Source organism: Meleagris gallopavo, chromosome Z (assembly GCF_905368555.1).
Source record: "Meleagris gallopavo chromosome Z, MGAL_WU_HG_1.1, whole genome shotgun sequence".
NCBI lineage: Eukaryota > Metazoa > Chordata > Aves > Galliformes > Phasianidae > Meleagris > Meleagris gallopavo.
This window is the reverse complement of record NC_139435.1, coordinates 23,660,156-23,677,212: the sequence shown is the minus strand read 5'-3', so window position 1 is coordinate 23,677,212 and position 17,057 is coordinate 23,660,156. Positions and strand designations below refer to the sequence as shown.

Genomic DNA, 17,057 nt, shown 5'->3' with positions numbered 1-17,057 from the left:
GACACAACTCACAAAACATTGCTTTTTACCTTCTCTTTCCTCCCTTAGGTAGAGATGACCTAGAAGACATAGAAAAAAAAATCCTCTTTTGAAAGTGTGTGGGGACTGTAGCGTGAGGAATAATAACTGTGTGCTAGCAGAACACTAAAAAAATGCACGTGTTTCTAACAAACTGGGAAATGCAAAGAGCAAGTGAAAGCAGATGCATCAGGCAGGCAATGCCATTCTGCAGGCTTACAGTAGAAGGAGAGCTAACGCAAACAAAGGCAGTAAGAAAAACAATGATCAGGCTAATAACTAAATCAGTGCATTTCTAGGTTATTTCTACTTGGATTATTCTGGTTAGATTGCTAATCATCTGAGACATACTCCCACAAGGCAGATAAGGAGACAGTTCCAAATGGTCATGATAAAACCAGAAAAGCATGTTATATTCCAGTTTGACTGTAGAGTGTTCGCCCAACCTGGATTAGATCAACACAAGCAGAAGGGTCAACTCTTGGAGATTGTTTGTAATCACATAATTTAACTTCAGAGTTATTTAAACATTTAACTTGGCTGCCCAGAAAGTGAAAGAAGGGAGAACACAAAGCATTCCTTTAGTGCCCCAATAATCCCTTTATTTTATTCAGTTGTGTTTTAAATGCAAAATGAGTAAAAATAAACAAAAATACAAACAATAAATAAATAAAAATTTCTGCCTACCCTCTTGTGAAAAACATAAATCACATACAACTACGATGACGTTTGTTTTGCCTACATGATTAGTTTCTTATAGATACCTGCCTCATCAGAAGACAATTCAAATATCTGGCAACACACTTCCTGCAGTCCCCTATCCAAATTTAGGGTTGCATCTCCTCTCTTTCTGAAATCTGTCAATGATTTAGTCAACTCCTAAATCTGAGACTGAATCTTGATGCTGCTTTTTTGAAGGTGACCAGGTCTGTGGCTTAGTGTCAGACGCTTCACGTATTTTTATCTCGTATTTATAACACACAGCTCTCCTCATGTTCACCAAACTTTGTGGATTGGAATTAGAATCTTCCTGCAACTATTGTCTAGCTCTTTAAAATGGGCATAGACCAATTTCCCAGAGGTCTATTACTGCTCCAAAACCTATCTGATGTTCCCTCTCAGCATCATCAAACCAAGATGCATTGCAGTTCTCCCTCTGGGCTCCTGGTTCTTCATTCAGAGCACTGCTGTAACCTCTGTCTAGTAAGGAAGCAAGAATGCAGAGGGGTTTGTACAGGCTCCTCTCTCTGGAGTCAAAAACTTCCATCATCTGAGTCATGATTGTTCAGAAATGATAAATGTGACCTGAGGATCTGAACACTTCCTAAGGCAGAATCAGATAAAATAGGGTTTGGATAGCATTCTAGTAGCATCTGTTTTTGAAGAGAGATGCATGAGTGCAAGACCACAGCTTGATGCACGAGACAGAATACCATGCGGAACCTTACTGAATTCAGAATGCAAAAGGAGTAAAATCACTGAGGTTAGTGATTTCACTAACTTCACGTTGAATTAGGTGAAACTTTACCTACTTCTCCTGCCAGGGTAAACCACACATTCTTACGTAATTCCTGCTTGTCTAAACTAAGTTAAAGCTGTCAGTGATTAGAGCCACACTGATTTCTTAGGAAGAGCTCAATACAATTAATGAGAATTGTTAGAAACTTTTTCCTAATGTCTAACTTTGCTATTTTTCCAATCAACCCAGTGTACACTGAAGACATGCTCCAGACATGGAATATTTTAAGTATGTTATCATTTCCTTTGTGACTTTCTTTAGACCAAGAAAAATTAACTGCTCCAAACATTTTTCAGATTGTCCTGATTGCTCATATCTTCTCTGGATTATATCCAGTTTTAAGGAAAATGTTGAAAGAGCTGGAATTATCTTTCAACAAACAAATTATTGGTGCTGAATAAAGGAAGAACTTATTCATACACATTAGACAGAAATCCTGTTTACTGTGGGACAATACTGCTTGCACCCATTAAGTTTGTGATCAACTGCAATAATTCAGACTATTTTAAGAGGAATTGTTTTATACACTTCACATACATTACATTCCTTCCAGTGCAGATGTACATGGAGTAGACAACAACTGCAACAGACACACTGAAATCATCCATCAGTCCCTTTCAGAACAGTTTTACAAACCAATACATGCAAACAGTAGCACAAAAAAAGACAGAGGGGAAAACAGGAGGAGGGCCTCCTCTGTTTCGAGACTGTATCTCCAAAATTAAATTAATACAGATTCATTTATCTCCAGAAGGAAAAGCCATTACCTCTTCCCGTTGGACAGGCTTAATGCTTCACTATGCTCATCCCTTTGCAACATATTCTTGGCTCAAGAAAGTTTTTTGCCATAATTTTTAACTTAAACTCTCCCTTGGAACCAATGTGGCTTCACTGTATTTCCAAAAGGAATATAGTGAGTAGAAGTGGCTTTTACCATTTTTCACTCTGCTTTCAATATTTTTGGTTATTGTTCTTAATGATTAGATAATTAAGATTTCTCCTAAAAGTAATTTGGTGTTTGGATATTTCCATGGTGTCAGCAGAAACCAAGTTACCTTTGCAATTAGCTGTAAATAAACTTCCTATGTGAGACTGACCACTAGGATGCTGAAAGAGAAAGATGCAGAATATCCTTATCTAGTTTCAGAATGATTAATTCAGTGCATAATTTTCTGCCAGAGCCTTCCTTGTTTTATTCCTGCTGCAAATAGCTTGCATATGTAAGCATACAGCTCCTTAATAATCTTCTCTCTATTGCTGTAAGGCTGAACTTGTTTTTAAGTCCAAGTGTCAATGCAAACTCATCCAGCATTGTCTCTTTGCAGCTGGCATGCTCTGGAGAGTAGCAGGCTATTACAAAAGGGCACAGTAGCACTCATTCGAACAAACACGCCAGCACAGTAACAGTGCTGCTTTTTGTTGAGGTATTATTATTTTTTTTTTCTTCCTAAACTTAATAATGAAGTACTGTTTCATTTACTCAGCACAGGTGACAGAATGCTATTATGTATAGCAGACATGCAAGCACTCATTTTCACTGATCTGTTGTAAGCCATCTGCATATCCCTTTCTCTGAATTCCTATCTATGCAGAGAGAATACTTCCCCAACTTACAAAAGCAGCAGTATAATAGGTCAGTACCAGCTAAATCCTGGTATCTTGCTACCATCTGTACTTGTAAATGGAGGTACTTGAGATTATCTGTTCATTCAAGAGCCCACGATCCATCCAGTGCACCACAGAAAAGATTGGATGTAATGTTACAACTAAACTCCTTTCAAAATGCACATGCATAAGCGGGCTGAATTGAGAATGTACAGAAAGCCTGAATTACAGCACTTCCTAATTTCCAATTACTTGACTTGAGCACCACAACATACTTCTGTTGTTTTTTGAGGTTTTGTTTTGTTTTGTTTCTTTGAAGTGTACCCATACGCACACTTGAAGGTACAGGTACTGCAGGGCAAGCAACTGCCAAGGTAAGTGCAGAAGCACTGCTTTCGTACTCTGCTTAGCCCCAACCTTTTTGTTTACTTCACATGTCCTTTATTAAGGAAAGGTCACTGTAAACAGGAGTCACAGCTTTAGCTCCATGTAGTGTGCCACCTCCAAACACCAGGCATACCTAACCTTTGCCACTTCTCTTTGCAATGCTTCCAGACCAAAGCCTGTCTCCTTACTTTTGGAAAGCTGCAAATACAGATAGTGTTAAAGGCAAAAAATCAGGAATAAATACAGGACACTGCTTACAGAAGGTCAGAAAAATCAGGATGATACCCAATAACCATTAATGGACTTCCTTAAACAACTCATACTACATAACCCTTCTTCCAACACAATGACTCTAAAATGCCATGAATTAATATGCTAACCACACTGGCATCCCCAACACTAACATCACTACAAAACACACATTCACGACAGCCAGAATTCCCAAAAATTGCAAGTGTCTTAGGGTAGACAGAATAAGAAAGGGAATGGAAGTGAATTCTTAAGCACATAGTAAAATAAAACTGAGCTTTGCTATCAACGAAATAAAACACAGTTGCTGCCCATTATCGCTTGTTTCTGAAATCCTGGATGAACACATGAGTGTCATGGACATGAATGACAACGAGTATGTAGTACCCAATAAGTCTGCCAACAAAGCTGACCAAGAACTGGGTAGAAAATAGTCTGAGACCTATTCAAAGATTCTGAAGAAAAAAAAAAAAAAAGGAAAAGACTACTTAAGATGTGAGAAAGTGTCACCTTATGAACAAGAAACACAAGGAGGAAGGCTTCATAATACTGAAGTTACCAAAGTGAAATTATTATTTTATTCAAACCAAACTTCCCACTCTGTCCTTGGACCGGAGCACAGTCACACTGTTTGAAACGTAAGGCAAGTGTTTGTGCCATCACTTCAAGATACGCTGATTTTTAAAGGTGGGAGATCTTTATGTCCTCTGTCCTCCAAAAACAAGCTCTTCTTGCACCTTAGAAAAGCATTTAAGTTGCTAACATTTAAGACATACGGTACCTTTTTCCCCAGCAGGCATGTGATTGGATTACAGTAAGACACAGACTATAAACCCATTCACTGTCTGAATTCAGAAATTCACAGTGTGATTGAAGTACAGAAAGAAAGCTCTATATACAGAAAGTGTCCAGTTTCTATTACATACATTTTAAGTTTTGAGTCAGAACTAATCTGCACACTATCAATGTGTAATTTTGCTAGAAAAATAAAATGCATGCTGACAATGTTAGCTAAAAGCACTTAACTTTTAGATAAAAGTAAATAAAGAGAATAAAAGTAGAACAAAAGCCTTGTTAGCAAGGCGTAGATGGACTCTAGAATCCACAACTTAAGCATACCCAAGATCAGTAGTTTGCTGAAAAGCAAGTTGACAATTCTCCAGCATTACACATGCCTTGCACCATTCTTATAAGCTCCTCTCTTTAATTGCCAGTGAATTTCAATAATTTCTTATGAGATTTTGAAAGGAAATAATCTTTATGTCAATTACTGACATTCTTACAAAGACCTAGCCAAGTTAGAAACGTACATCAGCTTGGTCTTCTTATACTTACAGGCTAAGCTCAGAGTTTCATTTGCAAAAAATATGCCTGCAGTGACACTTGACTCTGCAGAGAGCTACAGAACTTTTTCAGACACTGCTCCAACCCCTCATGGGACAGCCTACAGCAGATTTTGTCCAGTGACAGCAATTAATCCTTTTACCTCGTTCTCAGTTCCTTCCATTGTTGCTAGCTCCAGGCAAATAAGGGATAAGCCATCCACTTTGAAAGTAAAGGGAACAAAAAGACAGACTGGATAGAATAAATCAAGAAATAATGAGCAGTGAAATTTAGGTGCTGGCAGACAGCATGAGAGCACCGGCTGGAGCAGACCCAGGTGAGAGGAGAGCTAAATATGTCTTAGTACTTCAGATCTGAGAGGGAAACCACCATAGAAAAAGAGGGAAAAAAAACATAGAAATTGAAAGCCAGCACATACACGCACAGCAATTTGAAAGGGAGATTAGATAAAATCCAGGTGGAAAGACTACAACTCACTGAACAAGGTGATTAGGAGCTGGAGACTAAGTATTCATGAAGCAGCCTGTAATAGCAAAGTAAACAGAACAGCACAGCAAGTAAGAAGGAAGATGGGGGAGTCCAGAGATATGGGCTATAACTTTCTCAGCATTCAGGAGGGAGCTGAGATTCAGATGAGCAGACTTCGCTGGGTGGATGACAAATAGGAACCAACGGGAGCTGTGAGTGATGACAAACAGGAGCAAATACATGCTTTGAGTGACTAACTTATAACAAAATACTTCCCCCCTCACCCTCCCAAAAAAAGCCCCTGAGCACAACCTAGACACCCAACACTTCCAAGTGTATTTACCTTGTTACCTCTGTGCTCCATTTTCCACCTGTAAAACGTGAGCAATGCAGACTCCATGCTTTTTCAGTGAGACTTCACAAACATATACAGAAAAAAAGAACAATTTTGTCTTCAGAGCAACGTAGAATAAGAGCACATTCATAATATATTCATTCATTTAAATAAATAAAAGAATGGAAGAAAGCAACAAGTTTATCACTAGCTGAACACTAAGCATCCTGCGTACTAACCAAGGGGGAGACGACACCACTGATGTGACCAGAAAGCCACTTCCACATCCAGAGGTGTGAATTATGGCTGAAAGGGTTTTAATTTCTGAATTTGATAACTTGCACACTTGATTTTTACAAGTCTAAATACACTCCTAAAATATGTCTATAAATTGAAAACACAGCTAGCATCACATTACGCTTGGCTGCATTATTCCTGAAATCTGTATTTGCAAAAATGAAAGGAACCTGGTGTTCCCCAAGCCTAAATGAGGTCGACAACAAAAACATCCCTGTTGTGCTGTTACCTGCAAATGCAATGGGTTAAGCAACCATTACACATATTCCTGCTTGTTTTTCATATGACAACACATCGAAGAATAGTTTGAAACCTGGCAAACGCAAACAAGCACTTTATGAGTCAGCAGGAGTAGTAAGACTCCAAAAACACCCCTCGGCCCCTTCCTTGCTAACACATTGTGGTCTCTTCCAGCTGAGGTGCGGGTCATTGTGAATCATAGCAGTGTCCCAATACAGAGCAGATCAAGCATGCTGCTGGGCTATTCTGATAAAAATGTTACTTCAGTACACGTACTGCTGTTCTTCTAATACAAACCTGATCAGTGAGCAGTGTTGGAAGAACGCAGGGAAAAAACAGAGGTGATGTGGAAGGCTTTCCTCTCCTACAGCTCAGACACCCTCACCGCCATACCCCGGTGATGCCACAGCACACGCAGGGCCATTCACTTCACCAGGTGTACATGAGAAACAATCCGGAGGTGTTCTGGTGTGACTTCTGGCTCTGCGCGGTGAGCCTCACCACCCAAAGCTGGTGCAAAAATCTGGGCAGCCTGCTGAAGTGGTTGGCAACCCTGCCCACAGGGGGTTGAAACTAGACGATCTTTGAGGTCCTTTTCAACCCAGACCATTCTATAATTCTGAGATTACGATTCGATGATTCAAAACTCGTAATACGAACTCTAAAGCAGCCCCAGCGGCCGCCCCTGCTGCGGACACCAGCCTGGGCTCCCCGCCGGACACCTGCAGCAGCAGCGCTGTCCCAGCAGAAGCGCAAGCTGTGAAAGGCGAAGCTGCGAGGCAACCCCGCGGCGGGGCTCCCCCCGCCATTTTAGGCGCTGCCCCGCTCAGCCCTGGAGGCGCGGCCCCGCCTTCCAGCCTGCTGCCGGGCAGGCCGCGCCCTCCGCCCCCTCCACCCCTCCTAGCTCAGGTATCAGGCGAAACTGGTCGGGCGTGCGGGAGAGGACGGTGGCAGCGGCCGGAGCGGAGGGAGGATGGCCGGGCGCCGCGGGCTGTGCGTGCTGCTGCTGCTCAGCGCCCTGCTGGCGGCTGCCGATCCCACAGGTGAAACGGCGCGGGGTCCGCGGGCTGCGGGGCGGGCGGACTCTCCTGGCGGCCTCTCTATCGGGCAGCGCGGTGCTGCGCGGCGTTCGGCGGCTGCCGGCGCTTCACGCAACCGGGTGTGGAGCTGTTCGCGATCGGTTAGCGACTTTCCTGAGGTTGTATCAGAAAAAAAAACCCGCAAACAAAACAGCGAACTTTAGAGATCGTTCTCACTTTTTTTTTTCCCCCCCTAATTTTAATTCCTACTTTTGCTAGTTTATATTGCTTTTTTGGGCATAAATTTTATTTGGAAGAAAAATAAGAAAAGTTACGTTGGCATTTTGCTGCTTTAATGTTCGCGCTTCCCAGCCTTTACAGCGAACCCCACCGCTGTATCTCAGTGTGCACTTTGCACTGTGCCGTCCTGCATTCGTTCCTACTGTGCCTTCTTATGTAGTAAAAGTATATGCATAAGGACTGTGTAAATAATGAAGTCAGCCTCGTGGAAGGTCGTGCTTTCTCACCACGCAAACGCTAGATTTTTATTACACGGTTATCAGCTGCGTACTCGAACCAATACGCGATAGCAACAGATGTGTTCTGCTTTGCTGTGCATAGGTGCATTTTGGCTCAGTGTTTGTCTGTGGTGTCTGGAACTGTTGTAGGTTTCGCAGACGGAAGGCAGACAGCGTGAAATCCTCAGGCGGTGAAAATCAGTGAGGCGTTAGGTGCAAATTTCGTGGTTGAGCACGGAGTCGGTGATGTGGGTCTGCCTCCTGGTATCCCTCTTGTCTGAGCTGTGACTGTGGAAACAACTTGGCAGGGGAAAGTGGTGAGCTTCAGCGCTGAAACCAGGTGCTTGATGTTCTGATGTTGAGACAGGAGAGAGCTGGTGATAGGATAGGTGCCAAGATGTGCTGCAGAGGACATAGTTGAGGGGACATGGTGGTGATGGGTCCACAGTTGGAATAGGTGATCGCTAGGACTATTACTAGGTGATGGACAACATGATCTAGTGCCTGATTTAGTGGGCTGCCCAAAGCAGGGGGTTTGGAACTAGATGATTTTTGAGGTCCTTTCCAACCCAAGTTAATCTATGTTCTTAGTCTTTTTTTCCAACCTTAATGATTCTACGATTCTAAGTCAGGAGACATGGCTGTTGTCCAACAGGCTCACAACGTTGTGGATTTACAGTGAATCTGTGCTGCTGAGCTGCTGAACCAAGCACTGGGGTAGTCCTAACTGTAGTCCTGCGTGGATATTGCCCCCATGAACTGCGATAGTTGAACTAGATACCGTGTGCTGCCACCACTTCTGTATCTGCAGGGTAGGCATAGTAGATCATTTTTTGCCCTGTGGGTTGTATCTGAAGAAGCATTTGGACAACGCTTGCAGACACGCAGTCCCATTTTTGGGTGGTTCCTTGTGGAGCCAGGAGTTGGACTCAGTGATCCTTGTGGGTCTTTTCCAACTTGGGAAATTCTGTAATTCTATGATATTGGACAAATAGCAAAGGTGTTGAAACGATCTTTTGGTGTGGAAGGAATATGTTCGTCCCCATGATGGCTGGTAAGCTTTTCCCGTGGGCAGATAAGCAAGTTAACCGCATTCTCTGCGTTTGAGTCAGGCGGAGTGAAACTCTGCTTGGAAAAAAACAGCAATTGTTATGGAAAACAGCGAGCACTGAAAGAGTATGAAAGGGTTGTAGAAAATGCACATACCTAACAAAGGATTGGTTGCCCTGGGAGGGAGTGTTAACTGCGACAGAAACAGGATGCAGAACTGTCTCCCTATGCATGCCAGCTGGGCTAATAAAAGCTGCCCAGTAACTGCAGTCAAATTTTGAAGCCAAAACCAAAAGAAGTGAGCATGAAAGCCAAACTTGGTGTGTGAAATAATCCATTTAATTTGACCATGTCTTCAAAAACAGAACAAAGGATAGCAACAATAAATCTATTGTCTCTGTTCTATCACTCTTGCAATACTAATTGTGGGTCATGAGCTCTTCAATCTACTTTGTGTTGCTTTTGTTCTTCAGTGTTGCACTAACACTATAGGGTTTTTGGAAAATATTTTTGATTATACATTTCAAACAAGCCCATGAGCATCAGTGGCAAAGCTCATGGCCAACCTACTGGAACACCCAGGTCCTTCTCCACAGGCCTCCTTTTGAGCAGGTCAGACTCTAACATGTAGTGATAGAATCGTAGAATTGCCTCGGTTAAAAGGACCTCAAAGACTTAGTTTCAATTCCTGTGCTGTGGGCAGGGTTACCAACCACCAGACCAGGCTGCCCAGAGCCACATCCAGCCTGGCCTTGAATGCCTCCAGGGATGGGGCATCCACAACCTCCTTGGGCAACCTGTTCCAGTGTGTCACCACCCTCTGAGTGAAAAACCTCTTCCTAATATCTAACCTAAATCTCCCCTGTCTTAGTTTAAAACTTGTCCTACCACTCCCCCTTGTCCTATCACTATCAACCCATATAAACAGTCACTCTTGCTTCTGTTCATTTGCTCCCTTCATGTATTGGAAGGCCACAATGAGGTCTCCTTGGAGTCTTCTTTTCTCCAAGCTAAACAAGCCCAGTTCCTTTTCAGTCCACCACTGTCCACTCATCTGTCCCACACTTTTTCAGTTTACCTATGGGGATGCTACAGAAGATAGTGTAAAAACCTTGCTGAAGTCAAGGTAGAAAACATGCACTGCTCTTCCCCCATCTACCCAGACTGTGATGACATCATAGATCACTACCAGATTGGACAAGCATGGTTTCCCCTTGGTGAATCTACACTGTCTGCTCATGACAAGCACCTTTTCTTCTACTTGCTTGGATGTTACATATGGAGTAAGTTTTTCCATTAAGTCTCGGGGATGGAGGTGAGCCTGACTGACTTGTAGTTTCTCAACTCCTCTTCCTTGCCCTTTTTGAAGACTGGAGTGACAGTGGCTTTCCTCCAGTCCTCAGGCACTCTCCTGTTGTCCGTGATGTTTCATAGATGATAGAAAGTGGTTTGGCAGTTGTTTTTGCCAACTCCCTAAGCACTTGTGGGTGTATACCATTGGGGACCATGGATTTGTGTACATCAGGTTTATCTAGATCATCTCTGATCAGATCCTCCTCAAACAAGAAATCTTCATTTCCCCAGACTCTTACCTCCAGGGCTCTGGGATTCTTGAGAAGTTTTAGTGAAGACTGAAGCAAAGAAGGCATTCAGTAACTGTGTCTTTTTGGGGTCCTTCATTACCAGGGCAACCACCACATGTGGCAGTGGCCCCACGTTTTCCCTCACCTTACATTTGCTACTGATGTACTTAAGGAAGCATTTCTTGTTGTCCTTGATGTCCCAAACCAGATTTAATTCAAAGTAGGCCTTAGCCTTTCTCAGTGCATCCATTTGTGCCCTGGTAACATTCCCCTATTCCTCCCAAGCAGCCAGACCCCTTTTTCACATTCCGTAGACTTTCTTCTTCCACTTGACATTTTCACTGAGCTCCTTTCTCATCCATGCAGGACTCCTGCCACCTTTGCCTGATTTCGTACTCTTAGGGATGCAGCGGTCATAAGCATGGAAGAAGTGGGATTTGAATGTCTACCAACTCTCTTGGGCCTGTTTACAGTCTAGTGCTGTAACCCGTGAGATACCTCCAAGTAGGTCCTTTAACAGGTCGTAGTCGACTGCTGAAGTTCAGGGTTGCAATCCTACTTATTGCCTTGTTTCGTCCATGTAAGGTCCTGAACTCCACTATCTTGTGGTCTCTGCATCCAAGACTGCCCCCAGCCTTCACATTCCCAAGCAGTAAGAACAAGGTCCAGCAGCACACTTCTTATTGGCTCCTCCACCATTTATGTCAGAAAGTTATTTTGAATTCACTGTAGGAATCTCCTGGACTGTGTTTGTCTGGCTGTGTTGCTTTTCCGGCAAATATCAGGATGGTTGAAATACCCCGTAAGAGCCATAAGTGCCTCTGATAGTGAGGCTACTTTTTGGCTTTCTGTAGAAGGCCTCATCAGCTTCTTCCTCCTGATCACATGGTCAGTAGTAAATACCCACAGTGGTGTCACTCATGTGAGCCTTCCCCTTAGTTCTGATCCAAAGGTCTCCACTCATTCATTACGAGGCAGAGTTAGATGTATACTAGTTGCTCTCTCACATAAAGAGCAACGCCATCACCTTATCTTGCTGGCCTGTGTTTCCTAAAGAGTACGTAGCCATCCATTACAGCATTCCAGTCACGCAAGCTCTCCCACCATATCTCTGTGATTACAGGGGGACTGTGATCTTGAGGCCTCACACATATTTCTAGTTCTTTCTGTTTATTTTCCATGCTGTATGCATTGGTATATAGACACTCCAGGGAAGAGAAGGGAGTAGAAGATGCATGTTTCTCCGGAAGAATGCAAGAGGATCATCTGTAGCTATATGCACCTTTGGTGTAGCTGACCTTCTGGCTCATATTGCAGGAGGCAACTAAGGAGTGTTCATCACTGTTTGGGTTGGCCTGATTTATTCCCTGGTTAGTTGCAAAAGCACGAGCATTGCCATTTTTTATATATTTTTATATTTTATGAATGTCTAAATGGAAGTAGGAGGCAAATGGATGAGGCCCAGCTCTTCTCAGTGGTGTGCAGTGATGAGGATCAATGACCTGAATCTTGAACATAGGAAGTTCCATACTGACATATGGATGAACTTCTTTAAGGTAAGGGTGATGCCTCACCGGAACAGGTTGCCTAGAGAAGTTGTGGAGTCTCCTATAGAGATACTCAAGACCCATCTGGACACCTGCTTGTACAACCTACTGTATAGAATCCACTTTAGCAGGGGAGTAGGACTTGGTTGTCTCTTGAGGTCACTTCCAGCCCCTGCGATTCTGTGATTTTGGAGCTTCCCCCACAAGTCTTTCTTTTTAAAGCCTGGCTCACTACATTGGCCTTCCTGCTGCCAGAAATTGTCCTGCCTCTTCTAGGCAGGTGAATCCAATGCCTCCCTGGTGAGTTATCTATTTCATGGAAAGTCCCATCATCTTAAAAACCAAAACCCTCATACCAGCTATGTAGCCAAGAATTGGTACACATTATATGTCTATTTCAGAGAATCTATTTTGACAGTCTGTGTTGGAAAACATGAATAGTCGTGTATTTATCTGGTTCTCGTCTGATAATTTTTATGCTTGAAAATTTTAGCTAATACAAAAATAAAATATGCTTATATCAGGAACAGTCATCCCTAAATGAAAAAGGTGTCATCCTTAAACACTGTTGTTGGCTTCTTACGCACAAGCCTGTTTGGTTAAGAAAGCTCTTTATACTCTTGTGGGTTTTTTTTTTGTGTGTGTGTGTGGTTTGGTTGTTTGTTTGTTTGTTTGTTTTTGTTTGTTTTTGTTGTTTTGGGTTGGGGGAGTTGGAGCTGTTTTGTTGGTTGTGTTGTTGTTGTTTTTTCCGCACTACAGCTGTTCACAGATACTGATAGAAACTGCGATAAGGGTAAAACACTTCTACCACCATCAGTCGTGTTTCATGTCCACTCAGTCTACCTCTGTGGATTTTTGGCTGAAGTCGGAACAGAGTAATTGTACTGACATTTTCTGTTAGTGCAGTTTGACTGGTCTGTGCAAGTGGACTGCACTGGGTATGGAAGGTGTTGTAGTGGGAGTCTCTGGACTGAGCCATGTGAGGGCTGTCATACAAGACAGAGCAGTCAGGAGTGTGTGGTTTACCTGTATGGTTTTCAGGTTTATGTGGCATACAAAGAGACAGCAAAACCTGAAGTAATAACTTTCTCGTGTACAAAGCAGTTTTGGCTGCCAGTTCTAGCAGCATAGTGATTTGGATGGAAATTGTAGAGACTGCTTAGCTACCTTACCCGAGAATTGGAAGGAAATTACAGATGTCTGCCCCTTCTGCATCTTCTTGGGCAAAGTTAGTGTGTTCATATTTAGCTTTGGATATGGTATAACATCTTTCCTCAGAGGTCTCTTACACATAGAATCATAGAATCAAATAATTGCTCCTGTTGGAAGAGACCTTAAAAATCATCGAGTCCAACCATGACCTAACCATACTACCCAACTCTAACAACCCTCCTCTAAATCATGTCCCTGAGCACCACACCCAAACAGTTTTTAAACACATCCAGGGATGGTGACTCAACCATCAATTCCATGGTTCCTGCACATATATATTCCTGCATTGCTTTCCAGTTGTTTCAGTTCCAGCTAGCCTGAGGACAGCATGCCCCTTTCCTGGAGGCAGTCAGGGTGAGGTTGGATGGGCCCTGGGCAGTTTGGTCTAGTGCCTCATTGGTTAGAAACCCTGCTCGCAGCAGTGGGGCTTGGAGCTATATGATCTTTGAGGTCCCTTCCAACCCAAGCCATTCGATGATTCCATGCTCTATTTTCTGCCTAGCTAATTTTGAGGCCATCTCATCTAAGAAACTTGTACTGCATATATGTTGGATGCCGGCTGCAGAGTTTTATGAATCTCAGCACTTGAGCAATCTGGCAGCACCAGGAAAAAGGATAATAGGCTGTGGGATACTTAAAGCAGTTTGTATTTCAACTGTTGAGCTAGTAGGAGCACCTGATGATGTGGGAAGGTTTTCTGGTAGTTGATACAATCCTTGAATAAGGATATAGGTGTTGTTTGGATAATAAACTAAAAAAAGGGAAGAAAAATTGTCAAGTATTTGAAAACGTTTAATTTTTCTATTGGTAAGGCCCTCTTTAATTGTACAGTATAAATCATGCTACCTAGTTTATCTTAAAGGTTTCAAAAAATATTAAGAAAAATCAGGAAAAGTAAATAACAGCAATTTCCCAATTTTTATTTCTTTTTCTAGAGAGAAGTAGAACCAGCAGTTCAAAAGGAAGAAGTTTTGCTGGCCAGAAGGTTCCAAACACTGATAATGCCTCTGAGGAGTCATACAAAGTGGATGACTTTGCAGCAAAAGTCCTTACAGGAAAACTGACTACAGTTTTTCTTCCCATTGTCTATGTCATTGTCTTTATCATTGGTTTGCCAAGCAATGCTATGGCCATCTGGGTCTTTTTTTTCAGAACAAAGAAGAAACATCCAGCTGTGATTTATATGGTTAACTTGGCGTTGGCAGACCTTCTCTTCGTTGTCTGGTTCCCACTGAAGATTGCATACCATGTAAATGGCAATAACTGGCTGTTTGGGGAAGGTCTCTGCAAAGTGCTTGTTGGATTTTTTTATGGAAATATGTACTGCTCTATTCTTTTTATGACATGTCTCAGTGTGCAAAGGTATTGGGTTGTAGTGAACCCCATAGTGCATTCAAGAAAGAAGTTTGAAATTGCCCTGGGCATCTCCCTTGCTATCTGGATACTGATTTTGTTGGGATCCATTCCACTGTATCTTGTTAATCAGACGGCGTATATTTCAGACCTTAACATCACTACCTGCCACGATGTGTTACCTAACAATATTTTAGCTCATGACATGTTCAATTACTTCCTCTCACTTGCAATTGGACTCTTCCTAATTCCAGCTCTCATCACTGCTGTTGCTTACATACTAATGATTAAGACTCTGAATGCTTCAATCTCAGATATAAGCACTGGGAGGAAACGAAAAAGAGCAATCAAGCTCATTATTGCTGTCCTGTCCATGTATCTCATATGTTTTACACCAAGCAATGTGCTACTTGTTGTGCACTATCTGCAGCTCAAAAACAATAATGAGAGCTCTCTGTACATGTCATACATAACTGCATTGTGTCTGTCCACTCTGAACAGTTGTATTGATCCATTCATTTACTACTATATTTCAAAAGACTTTAGAGACAATCTTAAAAATGCTCTTATTTGCCGAAGTGTGCGAACTACACGGAGAATGCAGGTCTCTCTCTCATCAGGCAGATACCCCAAGAAATCTAATTCTTACTCTTCAAACTCAAATGGAACCACTAAATCAACCTATTGACTTCAGTCCTAGAAAAAAGTGAACTTTTTACCAGTGAAAGGGAGACAATGACAAGAAAGTTATTTTGTATAACAATTTGAAGAAATAACTGACAGGTGATCTTGTACAGAATTAGCAAACAGATAAATCTTCTAAACAGACTGGAAAAAAAAATCATGACATTTCTGATGCTTTGCGAAAGTGCTGCTGGCTTCAGTGTGCTGGGGTTGAAGACATTTTTGTTCAATATTGAAGTTGTCTAAAAGCAAAATGTCACTGGAATGTTATATAGTGTCACTAGTATATTTAATTAACAGATAAATCTGTTTTATTTGGCTTTAACATTAACAAACAGTTAAACACATTATTTATGTCCAGCATTGCTCTCTGTACATGCTTACACTGAATATTGTTTAAACAGAATGAAAGGAGAATCTATTTCACTATGTTGTTGTGGATCCAGCAACATGAGTGCTACTATTTGCTTATAATGTAATCTTACATTGTTTTCCAAATGTTTTAAATACTAACCTTGTAGAAGCCCGGTGAGATTATCATGTTAAGTTGGCAAGTTGAACCTGTTATCAGCTAGCACTGGATAAATAAAATGTTAGTTGAGATTGTATACTGTTACTTAGTTCTTGCCAGAACCTGATCTTAAATGAGTCTATTTAACAAAATTTTGATAAGTAGCTTTGATTTTTTTTTATATATAACGTCTTGTTTTTTTTTAATATATCTAAATAAGACTTTTTTATGTGTAACAAATTTGAATTACCTGCTTTCTTTAATGCTTTTATGTATTTTTCAAATGACTCAGCAGTTCAACTTGCCTTGTTTCAGAGAGATTGTTCCATAGTGAATTAGAAGCCTGACAGCTACAGCTGTAACGTATGAATTTGTCAAGTAGGATTACCTGTTGATGCATTTCATTAGAACATACCTCTGTATGTTTCAGATAACTAAACCAAATGGTTCAGAACTCAGGGAAAATTATGAGATCTAAAACACGTTAATAAAGATATGGAACTTCAACATTATTGGATTTCTAAAATATCTTAAATCCTTCTCCCCCATCCGTAATATTTGTGACCACTCACAAATATGGAAATATGGAAATATGGAAATGCATTTACTTAACAATCTGAAAAGCTGCTGTTATACAGCTGGTTTCTCAAATCTTCCAGATTTTTTCAAATCTTCCAGTCTTCCTAAGTCTCACCAAGGTGTACATTGCACTAGTGCCTAAGTGACCTATCTGAGACTTAGGTGGAACTGTGTCCCTACAAACGTAAGCAAATAGAGAAGCTGTCAGTCCAAACAACACTTTGGAACAACTGATACATAGATGGGAAATAGCCAGCCTTTTGGGGATCTTCAACTGCAGCAAGAATCAGAGCAGTTATGTACAGTTTAAAGGCTGCAAGTATTCCTATAATAAATACTGTGTTATGTGCATTTTTTGTTGTTCTCTTGTGATTGCTTGCTTTTGTTGTAGTCAGTTCAGTCCCTTGTTTTATTCTTTCGTTTCCACATTCTCCCCTTGCTTTTCTGATGAGCTCATGCATCACCCTATATAAAGATGTGCTTGTTAGAACTTTCACTCTGTTGTGATAAACTTGGAATTGTTATTAAAGTCAGCGAACA

At 41.7% G+C, this 17,057-nt stretch overlaps 1 protein-coding gene and 1 long non-coding RNA gene across 7 annotated transcripts in view; one reads left to right on the top strand and one right to left on the bottom strand.

Annotated features, from left to right (window-relative positions):
- The window catches only part of LOC109363940 (uncharacterized), a 44,194-nt gene that overhangs the window by 16,412 nt on the left and 10,725 nt on the right, over window positions 1-17,057 (bottom strand). For 2 of the 6 annotated variants that reach the window (XR_014880543.1, XR_014880546.1), the window contains exon 1: window positions 5,265-5,836. This is a non-coding gene — a long non-coding RNA (uncharacterized LOC109363940). Of the gene's footprint in view, window positions 1-5,264; window positions 5,849-5,933; window positions 6,006-6,758; window positions 9,124-17,057 lie in introns of those variants that run through there. The other 4 variants (XR_014880544.1, XR_014880545.1, XR_014880542.1 and 1 more) reach the window with 4 other exon arrangements.
- Window positions 7,370-16,868, top strand: F2RL1 (F2R like trypsin receptor 1). The gene is made up of 2 exons (XM_010725539.4): window positions 7,370-7,504; window positions 14,326-16,868. The coding sequence occupies exons 1-2, from the start codon at window positions 7,435-7,437 to the stop codon at window positions 15,429-15,431; spliced, it is 1,176 nt and encodes a 391-aa protein (XP_010723841.1). The 5' UTR covers window positions 7,370-7,434; the 3' UTR covers window positions 15,432-16,868.